Consider the following 22304-nt stretch of genomic DNA (forward strand, 5'->3'; position numbering starts at 1 on the left):
CTTGCAAACTTCATGATTTGAGGTATTAGGTCAAGGAACCCAGGTGAGGGCAGGAGCAGCAGAAAAAGGCTGCTGTATTAATAGTGCCGGGCTTATTATTCATTTTGGAGATTGAAGAAGTTCTGTGTGGTATTAGAAAGCAGGAGAAGGGTGAAGGGGTAAATTAGAGATCAAGAATTGTGTAGGTGACAGGTTAATAGGTTAGCTATTCCAGCTAGTTATGTTTAATGAGTGTAGTTGAGGGTTTTATACACTGTGGTAATATTCCTTCCTCTTGCAGCTTTCTGGTGGTGTTTTTGTGGTCATAGAAAATCCGCAGGCATTTTCCTCGGCTCCCAGCTTGGTGGTAGGTGGCTTTGATGCCTGAAGTGCAGTCTTACTGCAAACCTTCCTCTTTGTGGAGCTTTCACGCAGATGTGTCTGAGCATGGGTCATTACAGAGGTAGGGTTCCAGGTGGCATGAAGAAATCTGAGGCTTAAAAGTGCAATTTGACTTGTTTTCTGGTCCTTCTTAAGTTCTTCCCCATACATTCCAGTCACAGCATTTGACACCCTATTACGTCTCTATCCTTACACTCTTTTTCCTTTGGGAAACTTGAAATGGCCTCTTCTGGCTGTTCACTGCTTGTTCCCTGCCCTCATATAAATTAAAAAGAAAAAGCTCAGGGTGGATCAATGTTTTCATCTGTTCTGCAGCTCAAGAGTACTCACTAAATCTTCCCCGAGCCATTTCAACAGTGAAGAATATAACATAACTGGAGCTATGTAAAATGTGCTTTTTGTGGGTGTGTTTACGAGCCTTCTGTATATTGCTCCAACAGTCGACAGACTCCACCAGGCTGGTCTTTTCCTGCCTTCTGTCATCTGGTGCCTACTCGGGACTGAAACTGCAAGGAAGGGTAGTATAATAACAAGGATGATCGTCCATCCTGGTGGAGTTCTTGTGGGATAACTGGGTATTAAGACACTAACTGAGGGCAAAGCAATTCTCACATTTGAATCCTGAGGGGAGTGTGTGGGAACACCAAGGGGCAAAGCAGTAGATGTGGTTGGAGGACAAAGAAGAAGAAGCCTCAACAACGATTTTATGACAAGTTAATGTGAAGGCAGGAGTGGGGTCTGTGTGTGTATGCACCTCTTCTGGGCTTCTCCACAACCTGCAGAAAGCAGGAGCTGCACAGGATTTGCCCAGGCTCAGGTTTACAACTGAGGTGCTTCAAGGTAACTGAGCAYGTTGTGAGTAGGGATCGCGATTTTGGCCGGATTTTTTTGTTTGTTTGTTTTTAGTTTTTGGTGCTATATAAAGAGTAATGGAGCTTGAAAATTCTAGCAGAGCCTGGCTCYGTCTTTGCCGTGCTCTCACCTCTCTGAGGAGGTGAAGTGTAAAGTCAAGGATGGTGTTTGAAGACGGGGTACGTTGAARCTTTGGGGTAATTTGGGAGCTGATGAGTTTGATTCCCGATGACTGCTGCATGCAGCAAAGCTCAGCTCCGAGCCCAGCCTCTCCTGCTCAGAGGAGCACAAAGCGGATGCTGCTGCTCATCTTACCCACGCTTCTGTGTCACTTTCCTTCAGACCCAGCAGCTCAAGGCGGATGAGAGACAGCAGCCACAGAAGAAGTCAGTCACAGGAGCTGCAGACAGAAAGCGACCGCGGAGCGGGCGGTGGGAACAACAGCACTGAGCAGCACGAGGCAGCTCCGATGGACTGCGGGATGGAGCCGCCCGCCTGCGAGCCCTGGGCCTCACGTGGGGACACTCCACGGAGCCTCCTGGTGCTTCCGATGTGCCGCAGGGAGCCGCATCCTGATCCCCCTCTGTGTCTCCTGCCACACGTTAGCAAAGGCGCCGCGCTGGAAGCAAGGGGAGTTTGAAAACTAAAAGTCTTGCGTGCCTCGGCACGCTGCTAATCCACTTACTTGGATCCTCTTAGGGCTCCTCTGCGCTGCCCTGATCCCCTCTATCAGCCCACCCAGCTGCTCTGATCTGCTCTCTCCACCTCCACCGCTGCTCTATTAGCGTCCCTGTCAACTCACGGGGCTTCAGCTCCTTCAATCTCCTCTCCCAGTGAGAGTCTCTCCACTAAATTATAATCCTGGTAGCTCGAAGACTGTTGCAAGCTAACATCAAAATCACCAAGCGCTGCTGCAGCCCCTACTAGGAGGTTCTCTTTTCTGAAATGTTTTCAAACAGTGCTTACATTGCAGGCTGGATAAAAAATTTTAAGGCACATTCATAACCATACAATGTAGTTCAAAATCTACTTACCCATGTACTTTTTAAAACACAGATTATCTGAATTTAATATCCATGTCAGGCTGGAGACTGGTAACCCCCGAAGATGACGCTTTCACTCAGCAATGAGATATGTGCAGAAGCATTTTCATTAATGCAGCTCCCCCTGGGTCTGCTTTAGAAACGTGTGGGTATTGAAGACTCCATCCCCTGTTTATTCCCGACCTCTCTGCTGAGGCAGTCGGGACACCTGAGTGGGTATTTTTCCCTCAGATGGACAAATCCTGCAGGGATCAAAGCGACAGCGCAGAGCTCTGATCATCCAGTAACAACTTGGAGAGATTTCTTGCCAGGCTTGGATAGAAACTAATGAACTCAAACTTAGAAGCACAATACGCTCAGCTGTTAATCTTCTATGCACATTAAGGGGAAAAAAAAAGCAGAAGAAAACAGACTTTTTTTTTAAAAATCAACTTTTCTATCATCCATCAAAAGCTTCATGGAGGTGTCCACATTATGTTTATTCACCTATGTTGAATCTGTATTCAAATTGTCTCAAAAATGAACGGTCACTCCAGGGAAGGGTGAGGAGAGACATGCGTCTAAACTCAGTGTGTGACATTTAGCAAGCCCATCTGCATTTTCATTGAATTTTAAGCCCTGTTACTGCATCTTTCTAGGAAAGCACCTGGGGATTGAGTATCTGTGGTGCAGATACTTGTGTACTTTGCAAATGTTTGCGCTTCTGCTTCTCTCTGCCCTCGTTTGCCATGACACTGTTCATCTCCTTTACTGTGGTTGTCCCTTTGGGCTGCCCACATCTCCCATCACAACCAAGCTAGTTGGCCAGGCCCGATTTCTTTGACTTTTTAAGTATATTTTGGCTCCATTTGTGCTGTATGATCTGTGGCTMTTTTCCTGAAATGTATTTGCTTGGCTAAAATCAAGGGAATCTCAATATTATGTTACCCACTTACATGGTTTGATAAAAATAAGGAACATACATACAGAAATATCCACCAAAAATAAAGAGGGGTAAAAAAAATTATTTTCCTGCAAAATGCTTTGAARTCTTTAAGAGTCATAAATGGCCAATGTCTCTGTTTTGTACTGCTTTCAAAAGAGCACATTCTCCCTATAAACATATTAGACACTGATTCATTAGGGGCTGCAGCACCACAAGCTGAGATACCAACACTATTTCATGAAACAATCAAGTTTTATTGATATATCTCCTATGCCAGCCAGGTTGGCAAAAATTAACCTTTCTTAAATGTGAAGCTTTTYGGAAGCGGTAATGAATTATATCTTGGTTTTATGGAAAATAAAACTGCTGGGGTAGGAATTGACCTATAGGTTCCTTAGCCAAAGCAATTCACCTCAATACTGCTTTATCAAAAGCAGGGGAGGTCTCATCCAAAGAATTATTTCAGGCATGTTTCTAAGAGTCATTCTAGCCTCCTTGAGCAGCAACATCCATGTGGGGTCACTGGCTTTCCTGGGCTGTCACAGAGGTCTGTCCTGGCAGACAGGACCTTGATTTACCAAGRAAGCTAATAAAGAATCACATACCTAACTGAGAAAACTTTTACTTGAAATTATTCCTCCTGCATCCTCTGTTAGCTGAGAAACATCAGTTTTGCCTCTTTGTGTAAATAAAAAAAAAATTTTTTATAAAAAAAAATACACTCTCAGGTAGGTTTTCCCCCTGTTTTAATATTAAATAGAGCAATGAAAACTGGACACACATGAAGTCTTGAATACAACCTGAGAACTGACTACAACCTGAATCATTCTGATCTGCCTCMCCACTTTGGCAAACAGATGACATCAGGGTTGTAATGATGTATTTCCGAGCTGTCTTCAATAATCTTTCTGTACACTGACAGTTGGCTTGCAGGAGATAAAGCTGAGCAATCGGTTAATCACGGCAGAAATTGGAAGGAAACACCGTGTGTGTTTCTGGAGTTTCTATTACTTTTGAGGCTATTACGAATGTTCCAGGAATTTGAGTAACTTCTGCATTTTCRTTTTCGGTTTTATTAGTGAATGCTGTGAGTTGCTTCAAAGCAGGTTTGTGGTCAGCTCCATGGGGTTGTTCGAGAGGTCTGCGGAAATCTGGATATAGGAAAAATATGGGTAACACTATTGCTTCCACATCCAAGTTTAACTGCAGTGAACTTTCAAGCCCCYATAAGTGGTTTTGGGAGGGCTTACGGGCCTGGCTACAGCCCCAGAGCAAACAGAACATTCATTAATCTSGTGTGATAGAAATACTCAGCCATCRTGTACCAAAAGCAGCAATATTCCCCTGAAAGATCAAACATRATCAGCAGAAAATGGAGAGTTAAACTAAGGATTGGCAGAGTAGATCTCGATGGCTCTAATGAGTGCAGTAATGATCTATTTGGTGAATAAGGAAAATGCTCTTTGCAATACAGCTTGGAAAAGTGTTAAAAATGACCTTCTGCACCAACAGCATCACGTGCAGAGTGCAGAGCACAAACTTCCACACGTGGAAGGGCCGCTCCAGAAACCAGCACAGCACAAAGCAGCACGTGTAAAATGGAGATGCCCCAAGGACCCAGGCCCTGTAAGAGGCACGCAGGGACCGTAGCAAATTGCGAGCGCAGAGATACCCCCAGGAAACATCTTGTGAGGAACAGAGGAGTCGAACAGAGTTCAGACGAGGCTTGACCCAACCATCTTGGTGATTCACGTCCCTCAGAAAATGCTGCCCCGAGCCTAAGGCAAAGAGGAGTCAAACAGATTGGCCATTCTGTAATCAGAGGGCAAGCTGGAGTGGATATCCTCATGAGTCATTAAAAAGGGGGGGAACATCACTTCTTTTGCATTAAAAGGTTGTCATGTCTCTTCAAGAAGAGAAATCTTGAAATAATGGGTGACATCAAATACATATTTTTTTCCATTCAGGAGGATTTTGGTGACTGTCTTCAGAAAAACTTAACCAATATTTGTTCTGTTGGGACGTGTTGTTTTCTGAATGTAGCTACTTATCTTTCACTGGATGATGGTCTTGATGACAGGAGGCATTTACATTAAGTGACACTTTGATTTAGAGACAACAGAGCCCATAGCCAGGAGTGCTGGAAGAAGAGCACCCAATTACAATGGTAATGAGAGGTAGCAACATCTTCAGTGAAACTTTTCCAGAACCATGGCATTAATTTCAAATCTAGCAAAACCCCTCTATTTTACCAACAAAAGCTGTTTTCCTATATCCCTTTCTGCTGCTATACTGGTTTAGTTTTTTTCCAGCCTAATGGAGACGGTCGCACCAGGCACCACCCCGGATTAATTGTGTTATTCTTATGAACATTGTGCGTGACTTGGCTCTCCTCCTCCATCAGCACCGTCTCTAATGAGATAAAAYGTCAGGCTGGAGCAGGAGACGGAGGCAGAAAATGAAACCAGGCCCAAGGTTACGTCTGCACCGCGGAGCTAATTGTGCGGGGCGGCTGGCGCCGAAGCTTGGACATCCGCATGGCTTTCCCAGAGCACGGAATGGCTGAGGTTGGAAGGGACTTCTAGAGATCATCCAGTCCAACCCCCTGCTCCAGCAGGGACACCCAGAGCACGGGACACAGGGCGGCATCCAGGTGGGTTTGGAAGATCTCCAGAGAAGGAGATTCCACAACCTCCCTGGGCAGCCTGGGCCAGGGCTCTGTCACCCTCACAGGGAAGAAGTTCTTCCATATGTGGAGATGGAGCTTCCAATGTTTCAACTTATACCCATTGCCCCTTGTGCTGTCACTGGCCACCACTGAGAAGAGCTTGGCCCTTCCAAAGCGTGCGAGGGTGGGATGCTCCTGCTTCCTCCGTGCAAAGGGTTTGTGCTCAAGCCCCGCTAAAGCRGGGCAGGGTTTCTAATCCATAAATCACCAGCTGGGGTCTAAAAACACCTTTTTAACTTTTTTTTTTTTGTTATTTTTAAGTGCCCTTTTCTGCAGGGAGGAGCTGGGGTGGAGGCTGCTCCATGTGCTGGAGGTGACACCAGCGGGGCCGTTTCCGAACCAGAGCAGCTCGCTGCCTGCGACCTTCACTTCCAACACTTCCAACCAAAGCATGGATTTCCAGATGATGGATTTAAGCAACGGGCGTTTCCTGGCCGTCCTTCCAGGCTTTTCCCAGACCTCTCGCACTTTACAAGTCACCAGCCGAAAATCATGGGGCAGAGGGAGATAATTCAGCAAAACAAGGCRGAATTCGCCAAATTCAGCCTCTCCTCGTGCAGCTTCTTCGTCTGTGTCTCGAATGCTGTGTCCTGGTGAGGAGGGCTCAGGGAAAAGGGCGTTTTTCCCTACAAAATGTGTATTTTGAGCGGGCGCGCTCCCGGCTCGCCGCCCTCCCGCTCCTCCCCGCCGCAGGGGGCGCTGTTGGCGCCGCCGCTCCGCGCGCCCGGAAGCGCCGCGCTGGTCCCGGGCGCCTCTTCCGGCAGGCGGCGGCTGCGGGCCGGGCCGAGCCTAAGCGGGCCGAGCCTAAGCGGGCCGGGCCTAAGCGGGCCGGGCCGCCATGGACATCCTCAAGCGGGAGATCAGCCGCAAGCGGCAGCTGCTGCAGGAGAAGGAGCTCGTGGGGGTGAGCGCCGGGAGACCGGGGTCTCCCGCGACGTGCGGGCAGGGCCCGGCCTGAGGGGACCCCCTGGGCCTGGGGGCGGGATCGGCTCGGGAAGCGCCGGGATCGGCTCGGGAAGCGCGCTGGGATGCGGGAAGGGCCGCGGGCGGTGGGATTTGGCGCTAGGGAGGGTCGGGAGGAGCTGGTGGGGGAAGCTGGGATGGGGGGTGCGGGAGTGGCCGGGCCTGGGGATTCGGGCTGTGTTTGGGGTCTGGGGCAGAATGGAAATGACAAAAATGGAAAAACAAAACAAAAAATGGAAAAAAAACAAGAAATGGAACAAAAAATGGAAAAACAGCCCCCCAACCCCTCCAAAACCAACTAAAACAAACAAAAAATCCAGTTGTAAGCCACTATGAAAAATCAGCCTGCTTTGTGGAAGGCATGAATTTACCAAASCCAGTAAGGGAGTTTGAGCCATTGCTGCCAAAATACCCAGAGCTGGAAAATGCTGACAATTGTTCTCTCTTTTAGGAAAATAAAAAGTATTTTAAGCGCAGCGAGTTAGCTAAGAAGGAAGAGGAGGCCTATTTCCAGAGATGTGGCTACAAGGTACTGTAATTAGTGCTTCAAGACCTTGTGTTTATTTTGAAGTCTGCATTTTATTATCAACAACATAAATATTGTTAATGGTAATTGTTGTTCTTTGTTCAATCTGTTAATGTTATACATTAGCCTGTAAATGAGAAGCCACCTGGAGAGGTAGGAGTTTCCCAAACCATTTTCAATGCAGGAAAAGATGTGCATGATGTCCAGCAACTTCAGTTTGTGTTATGGTGTGGCTTTTTTCTTTTCATTTATTCATTTTTCGTGGAAAGCATGAAGTGGCTTGGGATCAAAGCTTGTCCTCTGTTCTTTTCAAACAGTGCTTTTAGGCATGAACACTGATATCGCCACCTCCACCTCCTCTTATTATAAAGAAAAAATTGGCCGTGCTTCCATTCAGATAATTTTCAAGGTGCCCTTGCCAAAATTTCCAAAAGAAATCAGTATAGAGTGGATGCATATTAAAAAGATCTATCAAATTTCATACCAGATATATTTATAATTATTTTTTGGCTCTCAGTCACTCGGCACTGAAGGAGTGCAGCCCAGCATTTGTTTCCTTGCTGGCAAAATATGAGGGGGAAAAAAAAAATGGTTATCTCGGGTGCGTTTTGAAACAAATGAGTGATCTGGAAGGCTTTATCTGCCTTGTGGTGGTGTTAGGAAATAGTTTTCTTGGTGAGAATGCTGGTTTATTTTACAAGTGTGTGTGTGTGTGTGTGTGTATATGCCTGCTTGTGTGATTATATGTGTGTGTGAGGGGCTTTGCAGTGTGTTTTTCAAGTCAGGGGCTCACAAACTTGTTTACTGCTCTGGGTGCAGATAGGAAACTTTGTTTTCAGTTGAACTTTACCCAGTTAGTGACTTATTCCAAAACCTTGGTCTGTCTGTAGACTGTTTAAACATTGATGCCAAAACGATTTTGGGAAGGCATCAATATGCAGTATAAAGCCACAAATGGRGTATCTGTGCTGCTGCAGGAAATGAAATGGAAGTGTAACCCTGAAAAGAGCTTTAAAATAAACTATTTTATTAAATTTAGCACCTTTTTAGAGCCTCCCAGATTTCTGCATTTGCTCTTTACTGTATTAATAAAATGTAGAATATGGACTGATTTCTTTTAAAATTCAGGTGCTTTTTTGCTTTGCTTAGACTTAATAAATTGTAATTACTTGACTTGCTTGAAGAAGAAAGCCCTGAAACCAAAATAACTGTGATAAAGATACACCTTGTGACTTGAAGTCCAGCTAACAGAATGGATCAAATCTTACCCCCAACGCTGCTGTCTTTTTACAGTTTTAAGCATATTTCTAAGTTAAAATCTCTATATCCTTCTGCCATGGGAATTCCTTGTGTATATATTTACGCATTATATTTTGTGTTGCCTGTTCATTCCCCTCTCCTGCACTACTGGATGTTTCATTTCCCCCCTCCCTTTGTGTGCTGAGTATTGGCTTGATTGTTCATTCCTTGCTCGCCCTTGAACTCTTGTGACTGTAAGATTAGTTTCTGTGTTTGCATTGAATAAATAGATTTGTGGCTCAGCATTGGAACTGGAGCCACAGGGGTGGATCCTTGTGTCTATATGGAGTCACGCTGATGCCTATGTRCAGGACTGGGTCATTGACCTGAAAGCATCTTTATATTTTAAGCATTTTTTACTTAAAAATAAATGGGTCTAGCACATTCAGATTCAGCAAGATGGATACAGATTGGAATGGACAACTAACTGTCCATATGTGGGACACTACAGACTACTGTAGAATTGAGCATTTCCCTTTTAGCAGGAAAGGAAATAAATACTAATAAGGTAACTAGGAAGAAACAGATGTGAGTAAGCACTGGTTTCCTATTACAGGAATATTAGCAGCACCAATCTACCTGTGCAATCAGAAATGTCAAAGGGAGCTTATAAAGGAACTGTGGCAACATGACTGCTGTGTCGATGTTGCTTTGATCAAAGAGAGTTCTTTTGCATTATTAAAATATTGAGTAATGAAGAAGAAAGGCTCTGTTTGATTCAGGGACCTTCTTTTAGATTAAGAGAATTTGTTAATGAGATGCTATTCTTATGAAAAGAGGCTCTTTTTTTTTTTTTTTGTATTTGCAAGAACCTGTGCCCGTTTGGCAAGTTTGTTGGGGAAAAAAGGTATTACCTTACACAAACAAGCACCTCTCAAAATGCACCTTAAGCCACGGATCACTGCTAATTGCACTCAGACCCCTGACCTTGTAGGTAATGAACATTGTAAGCACCAAAAGGAGTCCCACCCTCTCCCTGCTCCAGGGTGCTCATTTCTGCTCTTGTGCCCACGTGAGCTGGGTGAGTACCTTTTTCTTCAGATTATTTTTTGTTTGAATCATTTCCCCCATCTGGTTCATCACACAGTGATCCAAATGGGTAAGGGAGACAGGGTAAGGGCAGGAAGGAACAGGCAGAGGGGGATGTTGTTTTTGGCATTGATGCTGACCTATCCCTGCTGAAGTGACAGCCAAGCTTTGGCTAGTGTCTGTTCCAGGTGCCACAAACRTCGCTTCTCACAACCGCAGAAGCGTTAAATAAACCCTCATACTTCTCAAATAACTTAGACTCTTTTATGGTGTTCAGTTATAGGCAACAAATCTTATAAAACTAAAATTTTCAATTGTTGCCCTCATATTAAAATCTGTGTTCTGGAGTTCCTGGGTTAGTCTCAATGTATGGGTTTACTTCTGCTGATGCTTTAGTAATTATGTCTGTTGTATGTAGGTACAGCAGGAAGAGGAGGAGGAGAAACCACTGACTTCATCAAATCCAGTGCTGGAACTGGAATTAGCAGAAGAAAAGTTACCAATGACTCTTTCCAGACAGGAGGTAAGTCCATCACCATAAGCTAATGAGTTTGGATTGGATACACCTGATATTTCATGGTATGACTGTTTTCTAACAAACTGTATTTTCTATGACAGTTTCTATTAAATAATGAGTCTTCATTTTTACAGTCAATTAGAGTCATCTTTACTCATCAGTGATCTGCTACCTGCATGAAAGCTCAGAGATACACGAGTGGATAGAACCTTTTTCATATGGATCTTTGCAGATGTGTTAAAACATTTTGCATCTCTTTCAGATGATCTCTTAGAAGAATACTCTGATTCTGAGATAGTATTGAGTGTGGCATGCAAGTTTTCCAGGTTTTTCCTTTTTTATTTTCAGCTTCTGTGCTATGYGCATAGTTGGTCTGAACCCAAATATAGAAACTAAGTAGATTTTGGAAATTTATCTTAGTTTCTGTAAGAAAGAATCCTGAAGCTGGAGCTGCTGCTGTGCTTTGTATCCCTTCTAAGGATAAAAAAAAAAATGTGAATGTTAGTTCATAAAACAGATTTTTATGCCAAAGCAGAAGAGAAGCAGGAAGCTTAGGAGTAATATTAAGTACAGGATAAATTGAAGACTTTGAATACTGAAATTCACAACTGAGATCATCCAGGGATGTCATTTGTGCCCTTWGTTTTGTGAGACACTTGCTTAGTGCCTGATATACAAAATGAATAAGGGCAAGTRTAAGAGGTTTAGCAGGCAATGTGTGAGATCAGGAACAGGGAAGATCTCTGCTCATGACTTTGCAAGTCAGCTGAGCAGGGCTGTTACACCTCAGTTATGCCTAGTTTTAAAGTAACTATTAMATTAGATTGGGATTTAATATTTGCTTTAGGATGAGATTCTTCAGAAGTCAACGTGCAGCATAGTTAAAAGTGTTTTTATTGCCCTGGACAAATAGGTGAGCGAGGTTATTGTGAAGTTCCTTTGTGATTTCAAAAATGGTATTTACGCTCTGCCAGAAGGATTGATTGTCCTTTTTTATTATTTTAGGAGGATGTGTGTGTATGTATTTGTTAAGATTTTATGCAAAATTTAGAGCAGTCACATTTGGAATGACCTTTCCATGAAATACGGTGGGAATTTTATATTTAGATTGCAAAGTGTCTGAAACATTTTCCTGCTACTTAAAATATTGCCGTTTCCTCTCCAGGCAGGCTCAGCTTGTTATTCTAAGCAATGTAAATAAATCTAGTGTTCAGGATTTTATTTTTCTTCCTTTCAGAGTTCCCATAAGGGGATGTTTTGATTCTTTTCAGGTTATTAGGAGGCTGAGAGAGAGAGGTGAACCAGTGAGACTGTTCGGAGAAACGGATTATGATGCATTTCAACGTTTGAGGAAGATAGAAATTCTTGCACCCGAAGTTAACAAGGTAAGACTGATTAGCTAGTTAGTGCTAGCTAATTAACTACTAGTTACTTATTTGTGGTGCAGTAAACAAGCCTGAATGCTGTAAATGTAACAGATACTGAAAGTGTTTCTGTGGAAGTTTTCACGGGGGAGGAATAGCACAGAACATAGGACCTGCTTTTCTTCACTCATTTGTTTTTGCAAAAGCGTTTTAAATGTCATAGTTTCCATGCACAATCACAACTCCTTAAGTTAGGTGTTTAACCCTAGAAAACTTCCAGGCCTTTGAGTTGAAGATAGGGCCTCCAAGTGGCAGCCATAGACCAGTCTGTGCTCTTGTCCCCCTTTTAACCAGCAGAAAAAAAACATTTTTTGGTTAAAACTAGGCTTTGTGTTTATATGTGTGTCACACAGTGCACAGGGCATTGCTTGGACAATGTGTCTTGGAGAGTGTCTTGGAAGTTAATTCAATTTTCCTTGCGTTTTCGGATGAAAATGTTAAGGAAAATCGTGTACTGGGATGTGAACATTGCTTAGGTTTATGCATACGCTTTGTGCTAAGCACTGAAGCAGTTCTGTTTTCTGTTCTTTCAGCCTGAATTAAGACAGCAAAGCTCAACCTTAATGTACATTTTTGAAGAATTTTTCTTAAATAAAAGTCGGATGTACACGGGGACAATTCTGAACTGCTTTTTTTAAAATGTTTATTTCTTTTCTCCTCAAGGGATTGAGGAATGACCTGAAGGCTGCCTTGGATAAGATTGACCAGCAGTATCTGAATGAAATTGTGGGTGGCCAGGAAGCAGGTGAAGATGACTCACAGAACGACTTGAAAGTCCATGAGGAGAATACTACTATTGAAGAACTGGAGGTACACGATGGGTTGATTTTAATTCAGGGGTTTTAGGGGAAATATGCCATAATATTGTTGTGAGAAAGCTGTGAACAAATACTGAAGCTGTCTTTTTCAACATCTAATTTGGATATTCTGAATAACCCTTAATATATAGTCTACAAGGAAATATAGCTTTCTAAGAGTGGAGCTTCCAGTTTGAGCTACTTCCCTAAGCTCTTGAATTGCACCATAGGTGGCYATAATAGACAAGTGCAAACTCATGTAGTCTTATTCTCAACATCCCATCTAAAAGAGACCAGGAGCTTCCTGCAGGGAAAGTGTCACAGTTAGAATGCCCTCTGTAGGGGATTTGAAGTAGAGAATTTAATACGGAAGTATTACCTCATCACAAATGCTGAGGCTTTTGCAGTGAGTATGTAAGAAATCCGGCTCATTTGAGATGACTTTTCCTTAGCAGAAAAGATGGACCCTGAAAAACAGGCACACGGAATGTTTTGACTGATATAAAAGCAGAGAAGTGAAAATTAAAGAAGGCATTCCACAAAAAAATGCAAATGCAAGGATGATGTGTCCCAGAAACTTCAGTGGAAATGACTACTTTGTATTGAAGGAATGTCAGGGTATTCATGTGAGTGAGTGGAGAATGAGTGCCATGAAATGCATTCAGCAGCTAGAATTTTAGGGTGAGGTTTTCAAAAGCACATTAATTTATGAGCCAAAGACTTTTACCCTTAATCTTCAAACTCTTTGCAGAAGTTAATCTCCTTAACATCCTTCCAAAGGTGTATTTTTTTTAAAAAAATCTGATTTATAACTAAAGCTTGAGTGAATATGTTATTATTAGGAGATAGCTTGGGGCTTTTATGCTAGGATACCAAGGGTTCTGGTGTTAAGATAACTGTTCTACCAGTGCTGATACTGGTTTTGATGGAATTGCTTTTGTGGATATGTTAGTTCTCAAAATCTTCCCTTTATAGGACAGTATCACAGGCTTAGTTTGAGCTATGAAAGTAATTATTTTTGTGAAGTTTGAAAACATTTCAGTCTTGTTTTTTTTGCTGTTTTAGCTGAATTCGGCTGAGGTGGACTGAATATGTTCCAAATCTAGGAGGCTTTTAAACCAAAACTCACTTTGGAAACCTGAGCACAATAGAAATAAATACTGAAGTCCAAGTATAGGTCCTGAAAAATGTCTCTGAGGGTTGCTGTTAGTATTAGAAGTTTTGTGCTTTTGGCAGGAAGCTAGAGTGCTGAAGCATGCTTTTTTTTGATTTATTCCTTCAATTTCTTGGATACAATTAAATAAAATATTAAAAAACATCAGAGAGGAAATGGCCATCAACTTAAAAACGAAATAAAACATTGCATCCACAGTACCCCTTCATGCAGTATTGTCAGAGAGCTGCTAATTATTATACCAATAATTTAGTACTTCAAGAATGAAAAGAAAATGTTGCATGAACTTGTGTTTTCCATGAATATTCGTCTGGCTTTTTTGACTGAATGATCAATAAGACTCAGTTCCATGTAGCTGGTTTGTTCTGCTTTCTGACTAGCATTTTGGATGACAGGCAGAGTGTATTGCAGTTCAAACTGCAGTGAATCACATAGTGAGTCAGGCCAGTGTTCTGCTTTGGAAGGGAGGAAAGGGAGATGAATTAATAAGCACCGTAGAAATAATGTCCTTATTTCTCCTGTCCTCTAGGCTCTGGGAGAATCCCTAGGACGGGGTGATGATCACTATGACATGGACATCATAACCAAGTTCCTGAAGGTAAACAAACTGGTTTAGCAGATTGGTTCTTCTGTGACTGTCTAGTACRAAAATATTTGCGGTGAACAGAAGGGCTGATCCTTTAGCAAACAGAAGGGCCAGTTCCCCCTTCTTGCAAAGAAAGGCTCAACCATTGGGCTCAAGATGTTATTTTTGTAAAAAGGCTCCGCTCTGCCAGGCCTTAGATAAGTCTGAGATGACTCCATGGTTCAAGAGAAGTCACAGCAGTGACTTCTCATTGTCCCAGGAAAAAGCTGTTGGGCAAGCAGAGTTCCTCAAGATCCAGGTCTGCTTTTCCAGACAAATAATTACGGCTTTAATTTTCTTTTGATAAGTGAGTAAGTTGTTATGTGCACTTGCTTCTATTTACTTCTCTTCTGTATTTAAAAAAACAAAACAAAACAAAACAAAAAAACTCCTTAAAATCCTTCCCTCTCCTCCCCAGGAAAAACAATGCAAACTGAGATGAAACCTGGTATTGTTATGTGAAATAAGAGAATTTTAAAGGAAGTTCACTGGCTTGCTAAGGAAACAGGTTCAAGTGGATAGTATAAAATTGTTTCCTTATTTCCTGGCAAGAAGCCTGTATTGCCCCTCACTTGAGTCCGTTGATCTCTGTGTAGCTAACTGAATTATGAGGGGTTGCAGCAGGAGCTGAAGTTAYGTTTGTCTTTATCAGTTAAGTTGGGATGTTAAGTGGAATTTGAGCTGAGCTGCCAGGCAAGGAGAGCTCTGGAAAGGTTATCCAGGTGGAGGGAGGGAGTATTTGCTGTGTTTGGCTTCTGGTTTGCCCACTTTCTAGTGTCATCCTCCTCATGCCTTAGGCTCCTTCTCAAATTCTGCCAAAACATCAGTGTCGTTGTAGATTTTTGCCCTTTTAATGGCCCTCTCCTCCCGTCATCACTGATACCTGTGTTGTTGCTTCTTTATCTTATCTTATGCTCATTTTTGAACACTGTCCACACTGTCTTTGACCCCAGCCTTGTTCCTRTCCCTCTGTGCAGGTCTTCTTGCCTCTTTCATTCATTTTTCTCCTAAAAAAACCCTTTTCCCATGGTGACTTTAGCCCCAGTCCCCACTTCCATCGGCGTTCCCAGCGGTTTTGGTGGAGGAGTCACTAGATGGCAGCATGACACAAACTCCCTCTTTCTTTGCAGTTCCTGCTTGGCGTTTGGGCCAAGGAGCTCAACGCCCGGGAGGACTACGTGAAGCGGGGCGTGCAGGGCAAGCTGAGCAGCGCCACGCAGAAGCAGACGGAGTCGTATTTGAGGCCCCTCTTCAGAAAGCTTCGGAAAAGGGTGGGTGRATTAAATGCCACAGTCACAGAATCACAGAATGATTGGGGTTGGAAGGGACCTCTAGAGATCACCCAGTCCAACSAACTGCTYCAGCAGGGACACCCASAGCACSGGACACAGGGCRGCATCCAGGYGGGTTTGGAAGATCTCCAGGGAAGGAGAYTCCACAACCTCCCTGGACAGCCTGTTCCAGGGCTCTGTTGCCCTCACAGGGAAGAAGTCACCTACGCTGTAATCGGACTTCTCTTTCCAAAGTACCCAGTGGCTCTGGCCATTTCTTAAACACAATTATGTCCTACAGTCCTAGTGACTTAGGACATAATTTTTGCACTTTGCCACTAGCTACTAGGTGTAACCACTTAACCTTTTCTGCTTCATATCCTTCATCGGAATAATGAAGATGTTTTCCTTCATTAAAGTCCTCGAGGGAGGCTAGATGCAAAACATTGTATAAATGCTAAGTAGGATGGTTTTGCTAAGCTGTACATTTTGAAGTAAAGCTGTTTTTTCTTTTTTTCTCCCTTGCAGACGCTTCCTGCAGACATCAAAGAATCAATAACAGATATTATTAAATTCATGTTGCAGAGAGAGTATGTGAAGGTATGTTTGCACTTTTCCAGGCAGTCTGATTCTAATAGATTGAGTGTATACGTGAGCCTTCCCGTTTTGCATTTTAGAGAAACGTGCCCAAAGGTTGCATGATGTGTATTCAAAGTGATAAATGATTCCCAAGGACCGGTCTCCAGATAGTGGTCAACACGAGGTCCATCTTGGTGAGACTACATAACCGGCAAGCGTCAACAGAACTTTTCTCAGGGATAATTGTATTACGTTGCAGAGGAATCCTGAATGGGAAACATGATAGTGTAAAATTAAATGGAGGCATTGAATTAACAGAGATAATTGGGTGTTGATTAATTAATTAGGAATTAACTGAGCTTAATTGAGGTATTGTAATATGGTACAGGGTCTCTTTCTCTGTCTCCATTCACCTGAACAGACCTGCTCAGGTTGAGGTGAGTTACTGAAAAGCATTCAGGACAAGGTCTGGTTACTGGAGGGAGCAGGACGAGATCAAAGGCAGCTTTAGGCCTTGTTTGTAGCTGTCCCCACAAGCAGAACTGATAYCAATAGCATTTGCTTAAGCAGCCTGTGTACGAAGAGGAAATCAAGCCTCACTTTGCCTTCAGTTTTCTAGTGTTTCTTAGACTTGTGAGGACTTGGGGTAATTTGTCTAGAAAGCAAGCAAACCTGCTTTTGTTATTGAAAAACCTCAGATGGCCTAAGGCAAGTTTAGCTCAAATCAGTTTAAAGTAGAACTTGATGTGTGGGTTGTGTGTATATATTTTTTTTTGGTCATTATGTTGAAATTCCSTTTCCAAGGCCTTCATGAGGAAGCGGGAGTGTGCTGGAATGTGAYCTATCTTGTAGGATAATCAGCTGGGCCATTCTGTCTTGCAGGTGCTTGGCTTTGTGTAAACTTCACCCACTGATTGAGGGGGGTTGAGTTTACCTTTCCAAGAGCGTTTTTTTTCCTTTGAGGCTAATGAGCCTTGTGCTTTTAAAGATACTCACATCCTTGTCCATTTTGGTGCCTGTCGTCTTGCCTCTTGCCATGTGCTGCTGTCTTGTGTGCTCTTTGTGCTCTAAAGCTTTACATTTTCAAATCATCATCTGACAGCAGGAAAATGCCCTAATGCAACTGTCTCCTCAACATTAATTAACCCTGTTGCGGCAGCCTTGGCTTGCCTTGTTCATTCGTAGCATGCTCACATACTATGTTCCTTTGCAAACCATATTTCAGTCAGTGAGTCCTATTCCATGTTTTCTTTAAATACATCCATACTGCCTTAATATGAGTATGTGGCTTCAGCTGTATTTAACTCTGGCAGTTCAGACCTTGCCGCAGGTAAGTGAGGACAGAGTCATGTCCGTTCTTCAGATTCACTCTCAGCTGCCTAAGCTCTTTTTTCACCCTGCAAACCTCAGGGTGAAAATGAATATTCATTTGAATTATTGGGGAGGTGAATTATTCATTCTTCACCTCCCAACTTGCTCAATGGAAAACATAAAGAAGCTGCAGGCGGTCATGGTATTTGCTGCTACCTGGGCAGTGGTCTCCAAATGGGAGATGGGGGGATAAGTGAAGCCTTTATCAGTGAGGCTTATAGCTGCTTGCTGATAGAGGAGGAATGTCCTGCTCCAAGTGCTCCTTGGGGATGTGTTTTTGTAACTGTGTGTGTGTGTCTGTCCCTCTTGCTTCCTGCCTCTCAGTTGCCCTTAAAAAAAAAAAAAWARGGGGGGGGGAGCAAAAAGAGCCCCCAAACCTTCCTACTTCTTGCTCTGTTTATTCTCCTTCCTTGTTTTAATCCCTTCCTCAGGGGTGGTGCCTGCTACACCTTTATGTTAAGTGGCACCTGCCCTGTTGATCCTGTTCATTTGCTGGCACTGCTCTGCTCATAGGCATGTTATAAAGGGCTGTTTACCCCAGTTTGGGGGTTCCTGGCCTTTCTGGGAGGTGGCTGCTCTCCCCGCGAGCTGTTGAGGTCTGTTCCACTCCTGTGGGTGCTCTCCCTGTCACGCATGCGGTGTCGCCTGGTCCGGGCTGCCACCAAAATGACAAGGTTGGAGGGGTGAAAGGGCTCGACTGAAACACGTCACTGTAAACGTTACCTCTTGGGGAGCAGTATTAGATGGCCTCATCCATCATCTTCTTTTACCCCCTGTAGAGAAATCTGTAGCCTTTCTTTACCAGAAAGTTGAGCATAAATAAATGGTGTTGGGAACGTGTGTTGTAAAGCTGGCTAATACCAAACGTGRAACCTGACTCTGAGAGACCAAAAGGGGGTTGATTATTGTGAGAGACTGTGTCTGGTCATGCAGTAAAGGGGCAAGCTGTGCTCTCTGAAGCCCTCCTGCCTTGCTGAGTGCCATGTGCTCCCGTTTCCCCAGGCCAAYGATGCCTATCTTCAGATGGCCATCGGGAACGCTCCCTGGCCCATCGGCGTCACCATGGTGGGCATCCACGCTCGCACAGGGCGCGAGAAGATCTTCTCCAAGCACGTAGCCCACGTGCTCAACGACGAGACCCAGAGGAAATACATTCAGGTAAGTGCTGGGCAACGTTAGCCTTGAAAACCCAGCGAATCTCCTTCTGAATTTAGAAGGGTTTTGTCTGTTCACCGCTCCTCCAGCAAGAAAATAATCTGTATTCYGTAGCAGAGCTTGTGATCTGTGTTCTGAGTAGTGTTTTTAACAACCAAACAAGACATCCGCAGCACATCTGTGCTGCTAAGACAGCCTTTCCAGGCTATTTTCCATACTGAAAGGGCCAAGGCTTCCTCTGTTAAATCATATTTCCCTTCAGCGAGGAGCCATCCTCCGTGCTGGTTTTATGACAGGCACATGTCCTCCTGCCGTCTTGGAGTACAATATCATTGCTAAATTGCACCACGGCAGTTTCCTTTCTTCTTCATTAGTCTTTTTTGTGTCACTTGAAAGAAAATCATCACAGTGCTTSTGTCAGGTGGCTTTTTGGGAATCGGTGCCTTAAAAGAACTGAAAACTCCACATCCTGCCTTTCTTCTTGATTTCTTTTCAAGCCTCCTCATTATGTAGGTCAGGTGCTGTAACAGTACAGTGAAGAACAGCATCTCTCCTCTCAAAAGGAGCTGATTGGGACTTCTTTTACTTGCATAGCTTTATTTGGTGTCAAAAATAGTCTGATTTATTTTATTTTTTTCCTATTTAAAATMGCTCGTTTTTAATAAACACGTTTCTTTTAAATCTTTTACTTTAATAATGTCATTTTCTCCCTTGGTGGTGAAGCAGTCCTGAGAGATTACTGTGATTCTTCGCTGTGAATCTCTCGGGAAGGGCTGAATCTGTCAGTTCTTAAGTTATACCACAGTCCCCTTTGTAATCCTGGAGATATTTGGCACTTTGCAGGGACGAAAGCCACCAAAACGTACCAAGACGCAACACAAACCAGAGTGTGCACACAACAAAACAGCAGCCACTTGGTTTTAATTCTCGTTAAGCTGCAGAGTGACTGGTTGACTGCTGAGTGTGTTTGACAGCCCCGGTTCATGACAGCCTGTCCTTGTTGTGGTGCTTCCCAGGGGCTGAAGAGGCTCATGACCATCTGCCAGAAGCACTTCCCCACGGACCCCTCCAAGTGTGTGGAGTACAACGCGCTGTGAGGCTCCTGCCCTCCGAGACCCAAGGACCCCCAAGAGCTTGTGCTTGAGCTCCAGCAGGAACTTAGGGGGGTTCTGCACAAAACCTGAAAGCAACAAACTTCTCTGCAGCTTCTTTTTTACAAGYCCCATCTATTTATATGTCTTTTAAATACTTTACACTGAGCAGATCCAATATGCAATAGGGATTTTTTTTTTTGAGGGGAGGGGATTAAGCACTGGGGGACAGTGATCACGAGCATTGTTTTTATTTCATTTTCTTATTTGGGGAACTCTACAAACTGGAATGCGACCCAATTTCCCCTCTCTTGGAGATGCAGGTGAGACACAGCTCTGCAAGGAGTTTACGTGAAGGCTTTTGGCTGCTTTCCCATTGGAAACCAATGTGGGGAGGTGATTAGAGGGAAGCAGTTGAATCTGAATCTTGGTTATTTCTGTAAATATGAAGAGTTTAATGGCTAATCTTTCATGTGGTATTTATCGAGGAGGGGAAAAAAAAAGTTTATATATTTCTTAGTGGAAAAAATATAGCCAGTCTGGGTAAGAGGAGTTTTTGGTCTTGAATACATTTGATTTCTTTTCTTGTAACTACACTTTTAATATAAACCTTCTGGGCTTGGGGCAAGTAACCCTATGGCCCATGAGGCTTTCAAATCCCATTTTTATACATCTGGAGAAAATTTCACTTTGGTGGGCACTGCAGAGAAAATAATGAGGACCTCCCATGACCAGGGGCAGTATTTGAGAGCCACAAGTTCTTCCCCTTGTGTGTCCCCATAGCGCCAGCAGCAGCGGTTGGTACTGAGCGATCGGAGAAGGGACCAGTATGGAGCACTTCCCATTGTGGGGAATATCCATCCATGTGGTGTATCCATCCATATGGTCTGTCCCTACGAGCTAATTTGCAGCTTCACTGTTTTGTCTGAGTCCTCATCTTGGCTGCCGACGTGGGCGCAGGAGCTGCTGCCTTCCAAAGGACTCATCCCACCTAATGTGGTAGGTCGGGGTCTCCTGGAGACTCCCAGGATCCCCACATTGGCCATGGGAAGTCTTCAGTCTGGAGCATCTGACCCCAAAAGAAAATGTCAAGAGCTTAAAAAGTTTAGAAGCAACAGAACTCCTCTGGAGAGGAGATGGGACTGGAGCTTGGGAGAAAGGACTGGGATTTGTGGGGAGAAAATGGGCAGGTCTGGAGCATTCGAAGGGTTTTGGTGACGGCACCGTCGGGTCTGTTTTTTGCCCTGTTTTTTGTCTGTCCTGCGTGCAGGATTCCTTCAGAGGAATTACCACAACAGGAACCGTGTCTAACTCGGCAGCTCTCTCCCTCTCCCACCCCTGATGATTTCTGAGCTGTTACTAAACCTTTAACCTGACGCCCATAGAAGTCATCGCTCCCCACAGGAGAGCTCCAGGAGCWCTACAGCTTCCCTGGCAAGCGCAGCAAGGAAGTGGCTGGCGCGTGTTTTAAGGAGCGTCCTCAYGTTTGCTTGAGTGACCACCGGATCCCTTAGGGCATTAATGACAGTATTATGTAGGTTTTTCCGTCCCGCTTCCGYGCTGAGTGTGGAGGGAGCCTCAGCAGTCCCTGTTGGAAGGGGGGCTGCCTTTCAGCTTGGGTCGCTTTAGTGGAACCGGGTTTGGAGGCTGTGACTCGAGCAAGGTGTCTCCTCGCTGGCAGTGCCGGCAGGGCGGCCTGAATCCTGGACTGGGATAACTTTATCCCCTTGCAATTCCAGGAATGGCGCCGCCTGGGGCCCTTGCAATTCCTCAGCCGCCTGGGGAACGGAGCAGCCGCCGGCGCTTTCCCACGGCGTCGCTGCCGGAGGGTTCCAGCTGCGCCRCGTGCAGCGCTGGGCTGAGGCTCCACAGCCGGATCCGCCCCGGATCACCCGGCCAGGCTCTGCTCCYGCACTTAATACCAGCATTTAACAGCAAATAATGAAGCCCCGCGTGTAGGTCTGAGCTGGAGGGGSTGTGGGGCAGCCCTCGAAGTGTGGGGCAGCTGGTGGGGACGGAGCGTGTCAGCTTAAATACTTGGGCTTCTCCCCGGGCCCTTCCCAGACGTCCGTTTCCGATAACTCCTGCGTTGGCAGGAAACAGCCCGGGYGAGCGCCAAGCGCTGCAGCCCACGGGATGGTCCCGCTCGCTGCAGCGGCGTCTCCATGGCGGGATTTGGGATGTTCCTGCCCGTGCCTGTTGGAAACAGCCCCCTGGCAGCGTCGTCATCTGCCCGGAGGGTCCCTGTAGAGACACCTGATACCAGCACTGCTCTGCCCGCTCGTAGCTGCGTGCCTTCAGTTCTTCCCTTGCTGCTGTTTATATTGACRGAACGGCTCCTGTGGATAGATATGAGTGAGATTAAATTATTTTGGTTGCGAAACTCTGTTCCTGTTGTGCTGGATGCCACACAACCTGCCCTGTAGCTCTAGCTGTGCCTGGAGAATGGATTTTGGGAATATAAGTGGTTTCTCTTTTCACGTTGCTGTAAATGATGATGGATTTAGGCCTTGGYGGCTAGACCAGCTTTCTGTAGGCCTAGCTTTTTGAGCGA

General features: G+C 44.6%; 1 protein-coding gene across 2 annotated transcripts; it reads left to right on the forward strand.

Annotated features, from left to right (window-relative positions):
• The first annotated feature begins 6754 nt into the window (after positions 1-6754).
• On the forward strand, positions 6755-22230 carry PRPF18 (pre-mRNA processing factor 18). 2 transcript variants are annotated; one of them, XM_026033312.1, is made up of 11 exons: positions 6755-6833; positions 7344-7421; positions 7545-7571; positions 10165-10269; positions 11535-11648; positions 12351-12497; positions 14188-14256; positions 15414-15554; positions 16083-16154; positions 18507-18662; positions 19676-22230. In XM_026033312.1, the coding sequence occupies exons 1-11, from the start codon at positions 6768-6770 to the stop codon at positions 19754-19756; spliced, it is 1056 nt and encodes a 351-aa protein (XP_025889097.1). In that variant the 5' UTR covers positions 6755-6767; the 3' UTR covers positions 19757-22230. The 2 variants fall into 2 exon arrangements, with proteins under 2 accessions (XP_025889097.1, XP_025889098.1); XM_026033313.1 differs by lacking the exon at positions 7545-7571.
• The last annotated feature ends 74 nt before the right edge of the window (positions 22231-22304 follow it).

This window comes from Nothoprocta perdicaria, unplaced genomic scaffold (assembly GCF_003342845.1).
Source record: "Nothoprocta perdicaria isolate Ctin4 unplaced genomic scaffold, notPer1 scaffold_127, whole genome shotgun sequence".
Taxonomy (NCBI): domain Eukaryota; kingdom Metazoa; phylum Chordata; class Aves; order Tinamiformes; family Tinamidae; genus Nothoprocta; species Nothoprocta perdicaria.